At 50.2% G+C, this 19,759-nt stretch overlaps 2 protein-coding genes across 2 annotated transcripts; one reads left to right on the forward strand and one right to left on the reverse strand.

Moving 5' to 3' along the window:
• Window positions 1-7,582: 7,582 nt before the first annotated feature.
• KY384_003004 (uncharacterized protein) lies at window positions 7,583-12,895 on the reverse strand (the record flags this gene model as incomplete). The annotated part of the gene is made up of 2 exons (XM_044811525.1): window positions 7,583-9,375; window positions 9,424-12,895. The coding sequence occupies 2 exons, from the start codon at window positions 12,893-12,895 to the stop codon at window positions 7,583-7,585; spliced, it is 5,265 nt and encodes a 1,754-aa protein (XP_044670658.1).
• A 634-nt stretch (window positions 12,896-13,529) lies between these two features.
• Window positions 13,530-18,180, forward strand: KY384_003005 (uncharacterized protein; the record flags this gene model as incomplete). The annotated part of the gene is made up of 3 exons (XM_044811526.1): window positions 13,530-13,675; window positions 13,731-16,145; window positions 16,194-18,180. The coding sequence occupies 3 exons, from the start codon at window positions 13,530-13,532 to the stop codon at window positions 18,178-18,180; spliced, it is 4,548 nt and encodes a 1,515-aa protein (XP_044670659.1).
• Between the last annotated feature and the right edge of the window lie 1,579 nt (window positions 18,181-19,759).

Consider the following 19,759-nt stretch of genomic DNA (forward strand, 5'->3'; position numbering starts at 1 on the left):
CAGGCTGACAATTTACGGAGACCCAAGGCTGCGAGGCTGAAGGATTGAGAAATGCGTGGAACTGACCTGATGATGGAGTGCTTGAGACCACTCGACGCCAAAGATTTGTGGTATTTGGAATAGAGATGTCATAGGAGCCCCTCCTCGGGGTCCTGTGGTAATGCTTTCCTCCGCCGTACAAACTCGGGTTTCAGGTTCTTCGAGGTAACGACAGCAGTGTGGATGACTTCGGCCTTTATAGATTAAATGATGTGAAATAAAAAGAACAGGCCGAAGTCGACCAGATAATGGGGCTTAAGCCTGAAGTGTAATCCACTCCACAAGGCGTTCTGTGTTGGTCGAAGTATTGTGGAGCTGGAAAGCGTAAATGTGAGAACTGTAAGAGCGACAATCACAAGCCTTCCGTCAATACTGCACGACAGATCAATTTGAGGTCTCATCAACAGCAATGATGCACCAACCACTAGTAGGAGAGACTAAGGTAACCTTGACAGGTTGAGAGAAGAGGAACGGAGCTTTTATTATTAAGAAAGGAAGACAGCGTGTCAGTTTAGTGCTCGTGACGGACGAGTGTCAAAGTGTAGCCGGCAAGAGCGGCGTGTTTTTTTTCACACTTCAGAGGCACTTCTGGAGAGTTTCTTGATTGACAGGGTAAGTCTGGTACGCTAGGGAGAGCGAATGGTGCCAGGACACACTGGCCTCAACAGAAGTGCCGAGTATTGCCAGACGAATGTCAGGATGAATAATGGGTGGAGGAGAGGATGATGATGATAATGATGAGAGATGGTAGGACAACAGAATGCTGGGGCGTTGATCTTGTGGCGCAAAGAACACGATCGATGGGGTTTGGGTAGTGTTCACAGCAGCAGCAGCAGCAGCAGCAGCAGCGGTCCTTTTTTGACCGGGCTTACCTCTTGGTTGGGAAGTTGCCAATAGTTTTGGCGCCAGATGACTAGTGACTGGATGAGGCGAATGGAAGAAGAAGGTTTAGTGTTGGGGGATCATCGGTGTGAACAAGCGTGTTGACTTGTTAAGCGTGCTCACTGGCTCGCGATAGCTCGAGATGGCTCCATCACCAAAGGCTTAAAGAGGAATGTTTAGGGCTAGACTGAAGTGGCCAGATTGACTAAGGCCACTAACCCCACTAGCGTTGACGTTGACAGCTGACATTCACCATCTGGTGCCAATCTGCCATCCTTTCGGCCGACGGAATGCTGTGCATAAGTCTACCACACTGGCAGCCCTCACGCCCCGATAGTGCGGTCGAGTCATCATCATGATCATGTCATTGTTAGACACGCTGACTTTCACCCTCATCCTCCTCGCATTCCCGCTCTGATTGAAGCGTATATCAGATCAGACAAATCCCGTTGGAGGCGTGGGATTTAGGAAGATCACCTGGAACAATATTCCCCTCGCTTGATGTCGGCAAAAAGCTAGTGGCAAGCGCCGGCCCACGAATGAAAGACCCTATCGAGCCTGTGCGACCCATTATTGCTGAGGATGGGTTTTGCCTGGATCTGGATGGGAGGCTCGTGACCGTTTACGAACCTGCGCCGACGCTTGCCGTCTCCACGATCCTGCACAGAACATGGGGGAAATACAGTCACCTCAAATGGTGGGGCGCCTAGGGGCCAGAGCTCCAGGCGGTGAAGAGGCCTTCGTAAAAACCTTCCCGTATAAGCTACTACTAGAGTACTACTGGGCTGGAGGACCGAGCGTGGATGAAAGGGCGGGAACACGCGAACGAAGGACATGTTGGACAAGGGATCAGAGGAGCAAACGAACCATACTACCAGGGCTAGCAAAGCATGCGGACCCCTGAGAGCGTCAGAATAAACAGCCCGCTAACGCTGCAAGATGAGCCTGCAGCCCGATCGGAAATTTACGCAACGTGACTGGGCGCGGATAGTGTCGTGCCTGGGTCCCTGGAACTCTAGTGGCCTGACCGTGACTGGCTGAGAAGTCGCTTGCGCCCGAGACAACTTAGACAAGGGGAGGCTCTCGGCGTCGCATGTGATGTGATGGGACCAGGATGTGCCGGGTAAAAAGGCATCTTGCAGCTTTTACGGGCGCCATCCGGTGTTGGAAGACCCAGCAACCAGGATTCAACATCTCCATCGGCATGTCAAACATGCAGGATTGCTGATCTGCTCACACCTAAATTTCAAAATGCTCGCCAATGAGGTGTGCAGCAGGCGGGCCTCAGGGTCGCCCTGCTCTCCACTCACAGCGCAGTTGTTCTCCGGAGATGAAGGCGCCTCTTATTTGTCATATTAGTCGCGCCAGTCAGCGTTTTAGCTTTCGAATCGCCAATAGAGTTGTTCTTGGACTTCAGCCTAGCCTACTAAGGCTTTGTCCTTTAGTAACACCAGCCCCTTGTGCCCGCCCATCTAAGGCAACAGGATATGATTGCCAGTCCGAAAGCAGAAAGTTGGAGCTCTGAGATGCTCGTAGAATCTTAGGCGAAGACAGGATAGGCCACAATGGTGGCTGTGGTGCCTGCCTGTTTCTATATCATAGTGACTGCTACGTACCCTGCTTTGTGTTCTTCGTACTCGATTCGTATCCGATATGTGCTTGCCCCTATAAGCAAGCCACACTCACCGTCGACAAACTCCGGCTGAAACAGTCGCAAACGAGGATTCTTCGAAGTGTCGAGCGATGTACCATTAACTGTTTCCGGAATATGCTCGATACATGATACATCCCACGCTGGACTCGCGTACAGCAATTGCCCTATTTGCCCAAAAGAGAGACATGGCGCCCGCTGTCACAGATCCGTCTGGCGCGTCTGCCTCTAGCCTGGCCCTTCATGCAGTAACCTGTTGGATCTTGATACGTCGCACCTTAATCGCTCTCCCTTATCTGCATCGGCAGCTGTGGCTGGCTCTATCTAGATCGCATCGCATCTCATATCTGTAGTGTCAGGCTTAGACGTCTGTCAATCTGAAATCCCCCACCTCGCTTGCGCCTAAGCAGCTCAAATCAGCAGTGACGAGATCGCGCTTGCAAGGGCAAGAACAACACTTCAGCCGACAAATATCATCAGCATACTGGCCCTTCCGTAGATGCCTTGTTTAGTCAGGTCCGTAGGCACGTATCGCATTAACGGTAGCCAAGCTTCTTCCCCTCACCTTTTGCTTCTCCGATCCCGAGGTGCATGGATATTCTCAGGAATCCCTACAGACATCACAGCGACGATCATTTCAGGTGTAGCGTTCATGCGGGCAGCGGCACGCCTCCGTTGAAGATCTTTCGACGCATTGTCACCCTCGGGGACCTGCATATCCCTTAATGCCTTTCTCCCCGGTCACGCCAGGCTTTGTCTTTCCTGGGTGACTTCGACATCTTTAGTGATTCACCACATGGAATTGGTAGGGATCGACTGCAAACACTCGCTCCAAGGCCGAGTTCGCTTCGCGCATGGTCTCCAGGATGACACGATAGTTTTCGTAATGACTGTACCAGCGGTGAACGATTGCTTACACTGTCACACGACCTGGCGCGCGGTCAATACGGCAACAGTCAGCAGTCACAGGCAAGGCGCTGCTAACACTAAATACGCCCTTCCCATGTAATCTAACCACGACTGGTCATTCACAGCGACAAATATCTTCCATTGGCCTCACAGAATGTTCGGCGCTGCGTTCTAACCAGAAGGTGCTGTTCGGTTCGAGCCACAACAGTCAAGGTGACATTCGCTACCTGATTTCTGTCGCCGATCCATCCACTTGACAGCACATAGGGGCATCCGAGCTTGACCGCCCAAAATCAGTGTACAATGAAAATGACGCGAGAAGCTCCTGTAGCGAGCGCAGATATTCTCCAGCGCAAGCAGCCACATGCAAGGTCAATCCATGCACCCACCACGCGAAATCTGCCGGCAGTTCAAAGACGCAAAGAGACGGATATCAGGGTGCAGCTTGCATATACGCGGCCGTTGAGATCCACACCTACACTACAAACCTGGACAATAACAACATTTTCGAAAAAGGGGTCACAGACAATCCATGCTTGCCAGCTATCAATTCCTTGACGATGCGATCGCCGCAAGATGGTATGAATACTTGACTATGTAGCATCTGTACGCGCGTCCGCATATATTCGGAGCGATCGCGGCATAAGTTGTTGCTACGCCCGATCGCAAGACACGAAACCGAGCGAACCACCACAGTGTATCCCCAAGGTAATGCTTGCAAGCAGACTAGAAGCTCGCAAAGCGACCAACCTCCTGCGATCCGCAGACATGAGAAGACCACGGTGAGCTTTCTCCGCGCTGTTACTTCCTTCTGGCTTCATTCTAGTTGAGACAAGCTGCCAAGAATATTCCCTTGCGAGCAAGGCCTGCGACTCTGTCTATTCACTATCACAATAGGCCTTCGAGCCTCTGTAGTAGTCACGCTTTGAGTGCTGTTTAATCGCCTCTTTTTCTACTCTCATCCACAGTTTCGTCTCCTGGAGGCATCCCTAGTATCCAATATCACCATGCTGCCCCGAACCTTCTCTGACCGATACCAATCCTAAGGTTTGACAACTACAGCCCCCTTGCTTCACATGTTCCCTAAAATGACACGGCCATAAACTCTTTATTATTAAAGCAGCGTTCTGAGTGAGCTTACTACATCTAGGTGCCTAGCGCTTCCATCACCAAGGAATGAAAAGCCATCGTTTCAAAGAGTGATGTCGTCGTATCCATGGCGGTTTGGGGCGAATCAGGTAGAAGCCCCGTGGATCGTCCCAGCCTTGCTCGCGCCCAAAAAGACAGCTATCGAGCCTCTGAGTCACAATCAGGCTGAAGTCGGCATCACCAAAACGCCTGTGATCCACCATATTGCAGAATCGATGTCGCCACCGTCACGTTTCAGGCATCTGACGTAGCTAAACTTCAGGACTAGAAGAGAAGAAGGACCGAGAAGTCAATCTGGAGTACCCTGCGGGCAGCCACCAGCAGCACAGGGGTAACGCACGATTCTCTATAAGAATATGCAGCACGTTTTCATCAACCATCATTCCTACACTTCACAGCTGCAAATGTCCCCGGTAGCGGATGGATCACTGCGTGCCTGCGGGGATCCTGAAGGATTTCGCAGGCCTCGTCGTGATAACAGACTAGTTTGCTTCCATGACATGTACCTCCATCTACAAAAACAAGACTCCTCTCATTCTCCTCATCACCTGGATGCTCATATAGCTCCAGGCAAAGCAGTTTCCCATCTGAGCAGCCTATGAACCGCACAAAGCTCCCTTCTTATGAATCCTAGACCGATACTCTTCCGAGCTTCGATGAACATTCCATTCTAAACCTGCAGAGTGATGAAATGTCCGACTCAACCCATCAACAGACCAAAATTGCTTTCTCTGCCTGCCTACATTCCTTCCTTCAGTACATTCATATCCTCTACTGATTCGCAAGCAAGACACACAATCTTCTCCTCCAGCAGGACGTCCATACATCGAAATCCCACAAACGAGATAATTTTACCACAAATCTATTCTTTTTCCTCTTGTCCCACGGGAATAACGCGCACAGGGACGAAAAAAGCCTCTTGGTGTCCCAGTATACCGGCGATGCTGGCAACAAGACCCAAAACTCACACAATCATCTTTTCCAAACCCAAGCCTTCCGTATTATCCCCAACAGTCTCCGCTCTCGAAGCTTTCATTTGGCAAACAGACGAACTACTTTCCTCGTGCCTTCTTCGGGAGAATCTTCATGTCCACTTATCCACTCTCACACAAATCACCCTCGCTGCAATCCACCACGAATTCCACGCACATGTACACGGTATTCGAGAAGTCATTCCCTAGAAAGTGACAATGGGTACGTTCGCCAACGAGGGAAGGAATGAGAAACACTTGAGTTTAGGGTTGGGGTCAATGGGGCCAGGTAAGACAATACATCATTTCAAATCTATCAGGTCGTACGTAGTGCTACGAGATTGTTCATTCACGCGCAGATCTTATTGTCTCTGATGCGCATTGCAGGACTACATTAGAGATGCAAGGATGGCGAAAACGATGTGGGATGGGAATGTGAGACTGTTCGGTTAGTATTAAGCTGGGAAGTTGCTGACGGGACGGTGTTTTCGCTGGTAGGGATAATGCTTGATTTTCGTGTCTGTGATGAGGTGCGGAACGGGATTCGGGGTGTTGACAAGAAGGTAAGGAGAGTGTTTTGTCCTCGTTCTTGTCTTTTCGGTGATGTGGAGGTCGTGGGAGCCTCGGTGTTAGATTTCTGGGAGGTTGGATCGGCGAAGAAAGGAGATAGAACAGGAGAAGTGAGGAGACGGTGATGCTGGTGGTGGAAGTGATGATTTCTTTGATTGGTAGTATGTATTATTTTTCACATTTGACTGGGCCTCCATGATTCCTGCATGAATTCCAGCTTTTGGCATGTGCTGCGCGCTTTTACGGCTGTGTTTTGTTTCGTTCTTTCCAGTATTTGGGTCATTTTGAGGATGTTTTCGTCCTATGAATCGGAAAGAAGAGGCTAGGCAGGGACTCCACGGGTGATAGTTGCTTCAAGTCTGACCTATCTTGAAGAGGGACCAGGTCGAAGTTCGACACGTATACATATTATGGAACAAAAGGCAGCGTTCCGTCATCAGCCATTTGACGATGAGAATGAAAGAAACAAGAATGTGAAGCGCAATCAAGACATTTATATTTCGAGACTATGATAGATCATGTGAACATGTTCGTGCATTTGTGATGGCTTACGTGATACCTTTCAAAGGCCCATAAGGTGGCGGTAAAAACTCAGAAATGTGGTCTCTCATATCTCTTTCGGGTAGGGAATCAACATGGGTGATGGTGGGAGCAGCTCTCTTTTGTGGATATCGTTGTATGCATGCATTTCTGTTCTGTAACATGGGTTGAAGTCATGTGAATGCGAATGGAAACCATTGAAGACATAGAGAGTATTACTACCTATTATTCTCGTCACCTTATATACCTTGCAGATTCTTGTCGGTTGCGTTTATTAGCGTATTGCATGTTTGCACAATCAAGACTTATCATGATCGTGACACGTGTCTTCAAATTTCAATACAGTAAGTGAAAAAAGTAAAAGCAATATCAAACTTCCTGTGGCGTCATTGGGGTACAGGGCATCTTTGAGAAGATATGTAGCCCAAATGCCAAATCAGGAAGTTCGTTCAGGAAGACTTCGTTAAACTTTGAGACGGTTGACGGTTGACAAGCAGATAACGACGCCTGAATGTATATTTGTGGCTCATTGGATATCGATGCCTAGGAAAAGAATCATGTGATGCCCAAGGCGGAGAGAAGGGGCACCCTCAATGTGGGGCATGGCTTTTGCCATAAGGCTAAGGTTTGTCGGCTTCCAAGAGAAGTGGAGTACCACCTGGAAAGTTACGCTACAGTTGCTAGACAGCTGCAGATATGTTGAGGATGAAGTGAAAAATCAAAGTCCTAGAGGAAGGCAAGTACCATGGGACAAGAAAGTATAGCGAGAAATCGAGATTTTCAATAATGAATCATGAATTTTGTGGAGTTGTAGTCTATGAAGGCTAGCAATCAGTATCAAAAAAGATGTCCTGACCCTCTCGAGTCATTCTCAGGCAGTCTCTCGCCTCTCAAGCCCAGGTCTTTCGGCAGCCACTGCACCAGAAGTCGGTCGCTCGACCATTTCCTTCTCTTTACCCTTCGCTTTCGCCCTCTGTTTCTTCGAATGCTTCTTCCGCCTCGCCTCACCATAATTATGCAACCTCTCTCCAATCAGATAGACCTCGTCCCGGACCCTCCTTCTCCAACGCCCGAACGCTTTCATAACTACGATGAGGAGCGCCGTCGCTAAGGCTGCCCCCATTAGTGTTGGAAAGCTATATCTGTATATCAAAGAACGGAAAAACGGGTCTTCTGCGTCTGAAGCCGTGAAGACCATTCGTAAAGAGAGCTTTGCGAGGAGCAACGGTGCTCCAAGAATGACCAATAGGATAAGAGTCGTTGGGAGAACAAAGCCACGCGTGGCAAGTCGAATGTCAGGATAGAGCCAACCGTCACGCACAATGCTCCTGAGCGCTGTTGCTGGACGGGATGGCGCGGTCCATAGGATCAGACGGCCAAGGACTTTAACGTAGAGAATTCCGAGCGTCCAGTCTTGGATCATGTGGATGATTGGTTGAGATCGTGATGGCTGAGAGCCTGTAATTTCTTTGAAGCTAGAGATGGTGGCCGGGATCGATGTTGGAAATGCGATTGTTGAATCAAGTGTCTCGTCGAACTCGTCGAGTGCATGAGTCATGATATAAGTGTAGAGTGGCACAATGATGTAGCATTGTATAGACAGGGAGATGAGAGCAGGGAGCAGGACTCCAAAGGCGGAGAGGGTGTAGATGATGTTGACAAAGCGTACCGATACACGACCTAACTTTCGAAGAGAGGCTTTGATATTAGTCGCATGAGGTGTCAGATGGGCTTGAATGCAGGATCTGAAGCGATGATAATTAAGTGTAGCGTAGAGCAAGCCTCCTAGTATGTAGATGCCGATCGAAAAGGCATACACATCGTTCATGCGCAGATGTCCTGGAACCACTCGTGTTAAGATGGACCGTCCAAGGAGGAGCGGTAGGACAGTAACGCAAAGGCCTGTAAAGGCTGCAAAAGCCCAGACAAGGCTGATGAGCGCGGCAATTCGGAGCCGGAAGAACGGTGGTATGTAGACTTTTGTAAATGAATCCTCATTCTGTTCATACCATGGAAGTTGCTTTTCATCAATGATGACCGTCTGGCCATCATCACTGAAAGGGTGGAAGGTGGCGAAATCCTTTGGTACCCTGACTTGGTCCGACGACGGAGCTAATACGTGCATCCCATCACGTATGAAGTCAACGCCTTTCTCGTGGCCTTTGATTTGGGAGTTCTCATTTAGTACCGCAAAAGCCTTGTTGTCCGACAGTTCTCCGTGAGTCTTGCAAATTTGGCACTGGTCTCCTCGTAGCCATTCTTTCCATGTCTGACGCGGATGTCGACCTTCTTCGTCTTGGTTGCCGTGTCCAAGTAGGAAATGAGATAGACGAAGCCACCTCGCAGATTTTTCGAACCACCAGCTGTATACACTGGTCAAGCCAGTCGAAGGCCTGAAGAATTTCACTGCCAGCGGCATTAGGAAATTATAGAAGAGGATGTCGACCGGAAATTCCAGTATCGGCTCACTCGACGACCAAAGAACTGGAAAGAGACCGCCAATGGCATAATCTACGCCCCACACAACACCTCCAAGACATGCGAGGACCAAGGCCCCATAAACTACTGCGCTGAACGATATCTTCCATAGTTGAGTGATTATAGGCCGCTCCAGAACATCCCGTACCGGGTGAAATGTCGGATCATCTGGATCGCGAATGAAGACTATCTACTATTAGCTTATAGCTTCGGACAATTCAAAAGGGAACTTACAGAGCACTCCATTTCTCATGATTTTGCGGCACATTGATACGAACAGCGCAAAATGGAACATGTAGCAAGTTCCGACGAACCAGTGGATAAATAGAGACGTGTTTGGCGAAGCCCTCAGAAAGATTATACGTGAGCCGATGGAAGTGTTCGCGAATAGTGGCAGGAGAGCGGCATCGAGCAGAAGCCCACAATAGAGTGGGAAAACGATCATCTCAATGCTGATAATAAGCACAACCTTCATGACACCTCCAGCTTGATATAGTAAGTCCGCTAACCCTCCGTTGACCCGCCCTTTCTTGTTCTTCCCCCAGATTGCTGCTGCAACACGTAAATAAGTTGCACCAAGCAGGCCGAAGAAGAGGTATCCGAAGAGAATAGAAACAAATTTGTCTCTTCCATTCCAGGTAGCCAGTCTGAAATCAATGGGAAATTCCCGGGATGAGGTTGCAAGGTTGAATTTGAGCGGATTGATTCTTAAGAGCGATTGCGTAGCCGCTGGAAGAGTGAGCATTTTACTGATGACTTGTCCGGAGGTTTGTTGAAGACCTTTATATCCAGACGCAAGGGCGGATGTGACGTCGGAGTAATCACGTACTGATAGCGAACGCTCGAGAATCCTGGTGAAAATTTTGTAGGTCCAGCTAATGATGTCGGTAGAGCGTCTCTCAAGCAAGCGAAGGGACTCATGAGCTAGTACTGATATTTGAGGGATATCAAAGGCTTTAGCCATAAATTCGCTACTCTCCATGGATGCGAGCGCTAGCCGTTGAAGAGCCCTTTCCGCATAGCTTCGAGCAGTATCAGCCAGAATCTTGGTCTCAAGCAACCCCTTCAGTGGTGGCAATAGCCAGCCAATGGGGATTGACATAACGCTGATAGCTCTGTCCATCCAATAATAGGACAGGCAGGTTACAAAGATGCAGAAATCCACAAGCATGTCTGCACTTGTGGAGGCGGCTCGAAGTGGCTGCTGCAGCACGTATAATGGATGAGCTAAGCCGGTAAGAAAGAACTTGCCGAACATATAAGGAACCCATACAGCGGCTCCAATAGCCAGACACACGAGCAAAGCGCAGAACATGCCATTCTGTATCAAGCCTAGAATCGGACCTTGCATCCCGATAAGCTCCATAATCCCTTCCAAATCTTCGATTTCATCTAGGCCTTCAGCTGGGTTTGGGTCCACGCCAGCTTCTATAGCTGCAGCCACTATATCGGGATCTTGACCTTGATTAGCGTCCGGATCTGCGATTATTGGTTGCTGTCGACGGGCGGCAGGGACAAAAGGCGCCTCCTCTGCAACGTTCAGTACTACGCGTTCTTCATCTTCAGCTGGCGGGTCAACCTGGTGCTCAACGTCTCCGGCCTCTCCCCATAGCCAGTCCATGAGACGTTCATAGAAAGGCTGATTGGGCAGGGTTGCGTCAGGAGGCGATGGACCGCCTTCATTGGACACGCGAGTATCCTCGCCCGCACCGTCGTTCACAGTAGGATTTGCAATGCCTACATTTGTGTTATTTGCTGAGGACTCGGTAGATGTTGAAGATCCGGTATAGCTTGGCCTTGAAGGTGTGGAGTCTGGTTCATTGGAAGGTGGCGAATTGGCCGAAGATAGCATACCGTCCTCCGGTAGTTGCACAGAGTTTGTAGATTCCTCACCTTCAGGAACAGTGAACTCGGGAGCATCAGATCCTTTCAGGGTCCCTGAAACAGAAAGAGCAACAGGTGGAAGGCTATCAGTTGACCGCGGGACTTCAGCATCTTGGCGACCATCCACGTTTGGACTTAGTGAGGGGGCAGGAGGTGCAAGAGAATCCGCAACATCTACAACATCTTGCTTCGTCCGCGAGGAGACGTCCTTGCTTCGTTCATCTGGCAGAGACCTGATGCTAGCAGTCGAAGCCGGACGTTTGTATCCTGTTGTGTCAAGGTACCGCATGAACCTAACAATCCAATCTAGCTCCTCCATGCGATTATCGTCCCCAATGATACGCAAGACCTCGTGAGGCTCCTGGTCCGCCTGTAACCAGAGATCCTTGAAAACCTGTATATCTGAGCGGCTTTGGCTTGTATCTACATGATCGGGCTCATCTAACGTGCGTCTCAGCTCCATTGCACGCTCCATTACGCCTCCATCTAAAATGGCCGGGCGTTGGACTGTTTCACTGGGCGAGTGAGCTGTATCATGTGAACGGTCTTGAGCAGAGGCTCCAGAGCTGGAGATATTGTTCGTAGCTGGAGTGTTTGTATTTGCAGTCTCATCGACTACTCCTGGTCCCTCTGGATTCGTAGCGCGGCGGTGGAGTCTGCCTCGGGGTCTCGCAAATACCCTAGCCGTGTCCCGTGGGACATCTCTCCTAATCTCAGCCGGATCGCCCTCCACGCCTTGTATAGCCAAGGCCTGATTACGAATGTTGCCGTCTGGCTGAGGTGCTGCTGCAGGTTGACCTTGAATCGCAGGTCTTGGTTGTAGCTCTCCATTTTGATTGGCTCTACGGTCCCCTTGTATATTTTGTTGCTGCTGCATGACCCATTCCCGAATGAGAAAGATTACAATGAAGACTACTACCACAAAGATCGTAATCAGCTGGCCTTCTAGAATGTCAACGATGATGTCATTAAGCACTGTTGACCCAGTCAAAGATCTGAGGAATGTGATGTTTGAAAGCAGGGACGGCGGGCGTTGCGGAGTTTGATAGGTCGAGAATGCAGCAGCTGGAGAAGATGGAGAATTGGCTGGCATTGGGCCGTACCAGGTATTGAACAGCTTCCTGATGAAACGGAAGGTAAGCGGTCCATCTTGGTAAGCCTCTAGAAATTCAGTGAGAGGGTTCCATTGCCTCAAGAGTCTGCCAGAGATTTTTGACACAAGTGCAGTCGCAAGAGCTTCAGGTGACTTAGAGGCAGTAGCTCCGGATTGAAACGTAATTGTTGCCTGTTGCTCAATATTTCGTTTTCTTAAATCAATCCAGCCGCCATCGCCGAGCCAGAAAAGTCCTCTCCAAACAGCTCGTGTGCACCAAGGCAGCCAGAAGACCCATACGAAAACGACGAGATGAAGCCTTGCCCACTTAAGAACACTTTTGGAGGTGTGTATGACTGCTTGCCGGAGAAAGACTAGCAAAGGTACTGACTGCGGCATGTGGGCGTCATAGAGCTTCGTGAAACGGAACGGAGTTTTGCAAAGTTCGCAGTGCTTCTTCTGAGAGTGAGACAGCCATTCGACAAGGCAGTTTTGATGAACGTATTTGATACTCCCACTGCATTTGCAGGGATAGAACAGTTGCTCGTCCTTGGATCCCTCTCCCCGGCATATCCGGCATGTATCGACATCTTCGGCTTTGTTCTCTTGGCTTGACTTTGGATCGAAAGCAGGGTCATTCATAATGTCCGGCTCTTTGGAATGAGAAGGTGCAGGCTCGCTATCTGCGGCCTGTGTTGGTGGCTCCATGCCAAGATTGTGAGAGCTCATCGTGGCAGGGCAATTTCAAGTACTAGTTGCAAAAGGCCGTTTGGGCGAGGTCCTGTGAGACCCCATTTCCGGTGCCCTGTCATCAGCGCATCACGTTCAGCAGGAAGTCGTCAAAGAGTATATTCACGGAGCGACGGCGATGATGGGTGATCTGGTTGATTGGCTTGCTGTCAGACAACAAAGAGAAAGCAAATAATCAGCGGCAATGACGCTGAAATGCAAGCAAATTGGGCGGAAAGTTCCGCACCACGTTAGATTGATGTGATATGAGCGATTCGCGGTGATGATGTTGACAGGCAGCGGTGTTGTGGTTCTTTCTGAAAGCGTAACATCTACAGAGTGTTGTATCTTCTCAAATTTGTTGATGGTTGGTTGAGAAGTCTTCATATGTTAGCGTGCACGCGACACACGCTTCTCGATATCGAATTTTCCCAGATAGGGAAAACAGGTTTATCGCCCGCCGTTGGGTGATTTCATCCCGAGCTTTCCTACGATCCTTCCAGACTCAACTGCTACTACGCTTGCATACGCTTCACTTTCATATCTACCTCTACCCAGTCTCTGTGGATCAGAGCCATGGTATGATCCGACATCACGAAAGGAGATCTCGGCTTTGAGCTCGTTGAAAGCTCAAATGGTGGCAGCGACAAATGGGCGGCCAGTAGAGCCGTCCAAACAGAAACGAAAGCCCAACGGACAGATCGGAGGGCTAGAATCGCCTCCTAAATCACCTAATGCTGCAACTATTCTGGCAGCGCGCGCAATCAACTGGCTTGTGCGGTACGTCCCCGATATATTTCTACGTTCGTTCCCTTACCCATACTGATCGTTCTAGGGGCTCACTTTGGTACATCATCATCACTGCTCTCTTTCGATGTCCTTCGTCCCTGAATGATCTTTCTGATTCCACGGAACATCAACGTATATGTAAACCGTACTTGACTTTACAATCCTCCGCGGCGCCTTACATTGAGCCATATTATGAGCGATATGCAGCCCAGTACGTCGCTCAAGCAAGCCCTTACGTTGCAAAAGCGAAAGAACAGTTGCTTGTACCGGTAACGAATCATGGCAAGCAGTATTATGGAACGTACGCTGCCCCCAAGGTTGATCAAGTATGGCGATTCACCGAAGAGAAATGGGAGAAGGTCCTGAAGCCACAGGTCAGCACAGCTCAGACCGAGGCGAAAAAGCAGTATGACTCAAATGTTGCCCCTCACGTTGACAAAGTCTCATCAGCTGCGGCTCCTTACGTGACTGAAAGCCAAGGAAAAGTAAAGGATGTGTATAACAAGCATATCCTTCCAACGTATGGCTCTGTTCAGCCAAGACTGCAAGTCACATACGACAAAACCCGCTCGGTCTTCGTTGATATCATTATTCCTAGGGTACAATACGCCTGGAATTCGACCACATATTTCTTCGGTCGGATATTATGGCCAAAGATCCGAATAGTCTATGGGCAAAATGTCGAACCGCAGCTAGTAAGAATTGGCGAACGGCTTGGTCGATATCGTGACGGCAAGAAAATCCAAGCAGTCATGGATGAGAAAGAAGAATCTCCTGCGACCTCGTCCGTATCGTCTGTTGCCTCGGAGGCCTCTTCTTCGATCGTATCCGTGACAGAAACAAGCACAATGTCATCTGCTCCAACACTGACACCAGATCAGGAGGCTGAACAATTACGTGCCAAGATCGAACGCGATCTAAAGAGCTGGCAAGACAAGTTTGCTAAAGCTGCCGACCGAGGCATTGAAGACTTGAGTGAGCGAGTGAGAGAAATCACGGACCGTCAGATTGAAAGTCAAGTGGGCGGAACCGGCAATGCTTTGGTCATCCAATTGGAAGAGACTGTTGCATCTGAAGAAGCGAGCCTGAAGAAACGGATGAAATCGATAGTCAAAGCTTTGCCAGAGGAATCCAGCGAAGAGGATGTATCCAGTGCGGAGGCAGAATTGTCTAAGATCACACGAGCTGCCGGATTGTCCGTGAAAGAGAAGGCCCAGGCTCTTCGTAACTGGAAAGAAGGCTATGAAAATGAAACGCAGTCTTTGATATTTGCGGCATCCTCGTCTACACTAGAAGTGATCGATAGCATCCGCGATCTGGGATTACAAGAGATTGGGATGAAATGGGCTCATATGGAGGGTGTCACATACAAGGATTGGTCCAAATATCATGAAGTCAAAAAATCATTTGACGAATGGCATAAGAAGGTGAACGGCGTCGCACAAGCTCACCCAGGTGTTCAACGATCTAGGGAAGCTGCCGAAGAACTTGAAGCGAAAGGTATGAGCGCTGCTGAACAAGCGGCCAAGGAGCTTGCCCGTTTAAAGAATGTCGGAAAATGGAAAATCCAAGCAAAAGATGACTCCAATGATTTCACCACAAAGGTAATACCAGCAGCCGCTGTTCGAGGGGCCCAAAAGGTCATGGAGGCTGTCTCGTCTCGAAGTGACTCAATCATTGGGACATCTCAAGGTGTTGCCGAATCAGTAGCTTCCGTCGCCAGCGAAAAGGCCTCCAATGCGCTTTCTGATGCATCAACTGTTGTGGTAGGAACGCCACCTGGTTACGTTGAAGAAGCGTCCTCGAAACTCTCTGATACCGCAAGTGCAGTATCTGAAAAGGCCAGTGAAGCAGTCAAAGGTACAGCCACAGGCAAAGCAGAGAGCGTAGCGTCTGCAGCGAAAGACCAGGCGGAAAACCTCGCATCCGGTGCAAGTGAAGCTATCATTGGAACCCCTCCACCAGCCCATGAGTCTATTGCCACTAAGATTTCAGAGAAAGCAGAAAGCGTAGCTTCCGCAGTATCAGAGGCAATTTCCGACTCGTCTAGTGAAGCGAGTACCACGGCATCAAGCGGTCCAAATTCCGTAAAATCCATTGTCTCCTCGGTATCAAGCAAAGCATCCAAAAAGGTTTATGGTGGAGCTATGGCTGCAGAAGTCAAGGAGCAAAAGCCAATCTTGGACGATGTTGTTGATGAAGGAGCGTCATACTCGGAGACAATCCAAAGTGTGATCGACAATGCTGGTGACAAGTATGCCGATGTTACGCGAGCCGTCAGTGAAGCGATCCTGGGATCTACTCCAACACAAGGGACTGTGAAGAGCGCGTCTTCCATGGCTGCCGAGGAATACTCGAGGGCCCTTTCAGCAGCTTCGATCGCCTTATACGGGACTGAGCAGGGCGCAGTCGAAAGTGCGACCAGTGTAGCAGCTAATAAATGGGCCGACGCGGTATCAGCGTAGGTGTCTCCTCGACTCCCAAGTTCTTTGCAAGCTGACATGAATAGGGCATCATCTGCAATCTATGGTACACCTACCCCAATAGGACAATCGGGCGTCGACGCAGCCTCGTCAGCCTATTCGGAAGCGTTACGCCATGCCAACGAGCATTATGAACACGCTAAATCCATCGTCTCGGCCCAAGTCACCGGCAAGAAAAAGCCTGTCCATGAGCAAATGTTTTCTTCGGTGGATGGTGCCTACGCAGCGGCAACATCTGCTGCCTCAAGTCGGCTCAACGCCGCTCGGAAAGCCTCATCTACCGCCATCTATGGTGACTCTCAGGAGCAAATAGCCTCGGCAGCTAAAGCCAAATACTCCGAAGCTGTAGCGGCTGCATCCAAAAGCTTAGAATCTGTCAGATCCGCTCTAGGGCCAACGCCAGAACCTGCTTACAAGAAGTCCCTCGCTGCTGCAGAATCCCTCTACTCCAGCATCATCAGGGTTGCTGGTGCAGAGCAAGCTTCTGCAACCAAAGCTGCAAGTGAGGCTATATATGGTCCGAGCCAGGGCGTCCTGGAATCTATCTCGTCTGTCGCATCTTCGAAGCTTGCAGACAGCCTCAATGCGGCATCTATACAGTATGATAGTGCAAAGATCGCTGTCGGAGCAACGCCAACGCCTGCGCACCAGCAGTATCTTCAGCAGGGACAGCAACAATACTATGCTGCTATTGGTTTGGCCCACGAACGTTACTCCGACTTCGTAAAGGCTGCCTCACACGCGGCTTATGGAACCCCAACACCAGTCCACGAGAGTCTTGCAAGCGCCGCGTCAGAGCAGATCTATGGCTCACCGACTCCTACCTATCAAAGCTTACTGAACGCGGCTCAAGAGCAATACAGCAAAGCCAGCGAGCAGGCCTCTCAGAAGCTTGACGAAGCGACGAAGTCAGCAAGCTCCGCAGTTGGCAAAAAGAGCAAATCACCAGCTCAAAGTGTGCTCGATTCAGCTTCTTCGCAGTACAATGCGGCACTTTCCCAAGCTTCAGCCTCGCTATCATCGGCCTCAGCAGCCGCGAGTACCGCTGTCGTTGGCTCAGAGACCCCTTGGTCTGAATCTGTAGCGAACCAAGCATCTGTCAATTGGGAAGCGCTAGTCTCAAAAGCTAGCGAACAGGTTTACGGCGCGCCCACACCTTTCCACGAATCCGTCTACTCTCAAGCAGGTGATTACGCAGCCCAAGCAACCTCAGCAGCCGGCGTCCAGTATGAGGATGTCAAATCGCTCTTCTCTGAACTCGTTAGTGGCCGCGAACCCGACTTCACCGAGAGCGTTCAGTCGAGGTTGAGCTCAGCCTTCTATGCAGGCGGTCATGCCAATGTGGCAGCCTCAGCCTCTAGTTACGCGAGTGACGCCTACGCATCTGCCTCGTCAGTTGTGTCTGGTGTATTCACGCCCCCCGCAACGCTTGAGGCTATCCTGGCCGCCGCAAACCAGCAGGTCAATGCCGCCGTCGACGCAGCTAGCGCTCAGGTATACGGCTCGGAGAAAGGGACGTACGAGAAGGCAACTTCCGCCGCCGCAAATGCCGCCTCATCCGTATCGTCCAAAGCTAGCGAGGCCGTTTACGGCACTCAACCCGCCGCCCTCGAAAATGCTCAGAAGAGCATGGAAGACATTGCGTCCTCAGCTTCCGAAGCCATCATGGGTGCCTTGTACGGTAGTACAGACACCGGATATACGGCCAGCGCTACTAACGCTGCTGGTAAGGCCTATGATAATGTGAAGGATAAGGTGCAGCAAGGTCACGAAGCTGTAGAGCAGACCAGGCAGAAAATTCGCGAGGCGGTTTATGGGCCTGAGAAAGGTGCTATGGAGAGTGCGCAAACCAGGTTGTTGGCCGCTATTGAGAGCGCAAAAGCAAGAGTGAAGGAATTTGGTGATGGGGTGGGCAAGACTGTGGATGAGGCACAGGCGAAGGTTGGTGAGGCGGCTGGTAAGGTGGGGGAGAAGGTGAAAGGGGCTACTTCGAAGGGGAAAGATGAACTGTGAGGGGGGCGGAGTGGAGTAGCTGATGCAGGAGTTGGTACAAGGCATCAAATTCTGGAGGAGGAAGCCTGGGAGCAAAACCTCGAACGAACGTCTTGTGTGTCAAGGTGGCAAGTTGACTAGGTGGTGGGTTCTATTGCGTGCTTCGTCTCAGTCAAGATCACGAGTGACAGAGGCGAAAAACGCAGTGAGTCTGAATTTTGGAGCGGCTGATTTTCTTATCCGTTTTGGCACAGCTGACGATATCCCTCTCGTTCCTCGTTTGCTATGCCGTTCAAGTTTATAACGGCGACTTATGTACTGGTTCATGAGCATGCATTTAGGATCGATCGTATTTAGTCTAATGTGAAATTTGTATCTTGCTCACGTCTCGTCATGCTCTCATGGTCATTGAATGATAGTGACAGCAGATCCGCTAAGAGTCTCAGCCCAAACGAGGTACCACAGAGTATAAAAAAGAATAGCATGGACTGATAATGTCTTCGCTAGCTTTGCTCCTTTACTAACAAATAGACCACTTTTGCAGAAGTGATCCCCCTGCTCGATTCGTGCCCCGGTTCCTCCAAAGAGCTCTTGCCGACTTTCTCAGCATTTCCATATATAGCTGAACTGTAGAGCTTGATGGCTTGATGCGAGAAGAATGCTCTCGCTCGAGTTCAACTGTCTCGTGCAACGCCCCGCGAGTGCCTACTAGAATTAAGCACGCGCTCTGACACGTACAAAGCACGACCATGCTGCATGTCTAGGCGTCAAACTCCCAATTCACAAGTTTCAGCTCAAAGCCTTTACCTCACCCGGGGGAGACAACTTGGAAATCTAGCGTGTGATCCCAGCTGAGCCTAGCGATCAGCCGACGAGCCAAGAGTGCCCTTGCTCGCTTCATTTTCCAGTAAAGCTCTCTCGGCTGTTGTCAGAGACGAACTCCTCATTTTGAGAGGGCATAAGGATGTCGCAGTCAGTGGAATTCGACTCTGGATAATGCCTGCGACTCCACATAGTCCTGGTTTCCCAACGAAGCTTGCACGATATCACAATCCCAGAGCCTTACGTTCCCTTCACCGCACCGAATCTATCCTCGTTCAAAGATACTTCCTTCCCGCCCCCTTGACCCTCTCTCTAAACACCCCACTCCTCACCGCCCCCTCAACATCCTGAAAAGGCGACATGATCGCCTTAATCCAGACCTCGAACACCTCTCCGAAGAATTGCCTGATCGCCTCCTCCGTCTGCGGTGATGTAGGATTGTTCGGTATGCTGGTACTACTTGACGAAGTTGCCCTTCCGGAGCTTGTGGAGGTCGTGGTGGGGGTGGATGTGTAGGGGGAGAATGGGGGGAAGGCGAGAGAGGAAGTGGGGGGTTGAGGGGCGGTGTTTGGAGGGTGGGGGAGATGGAGGAGGAGGAAGCGCGTCGAGGTAGGTGTCAGGAAGCAGGAGATGTGGCTGGAGGCGAAGGTGTCGATGCGTTTGAGATACCTGGTGGATTTGTTAGGATGGTTGGTAGAAGGTAGTTTGCTCGCACGGGAAGAAGCAAACTATAGCGATGAGGCAAGGAAGGGAAAATCACATTGCGTTATTGGTGAAT

This window comes from Bacidia gigantensis (genome assembly GCF_019456465.1).
Source record: "Bacidia gigantensis strain McMullin 20006 chromosome Unknown contig_180, whole genome shotgun sequence".
NCBI lineage: Eukaryota > Fungi > Ascomycota > Lecanoromycetes > Lecanorales > Ramalinaceae > Bacidia > Bacidia gigantensis.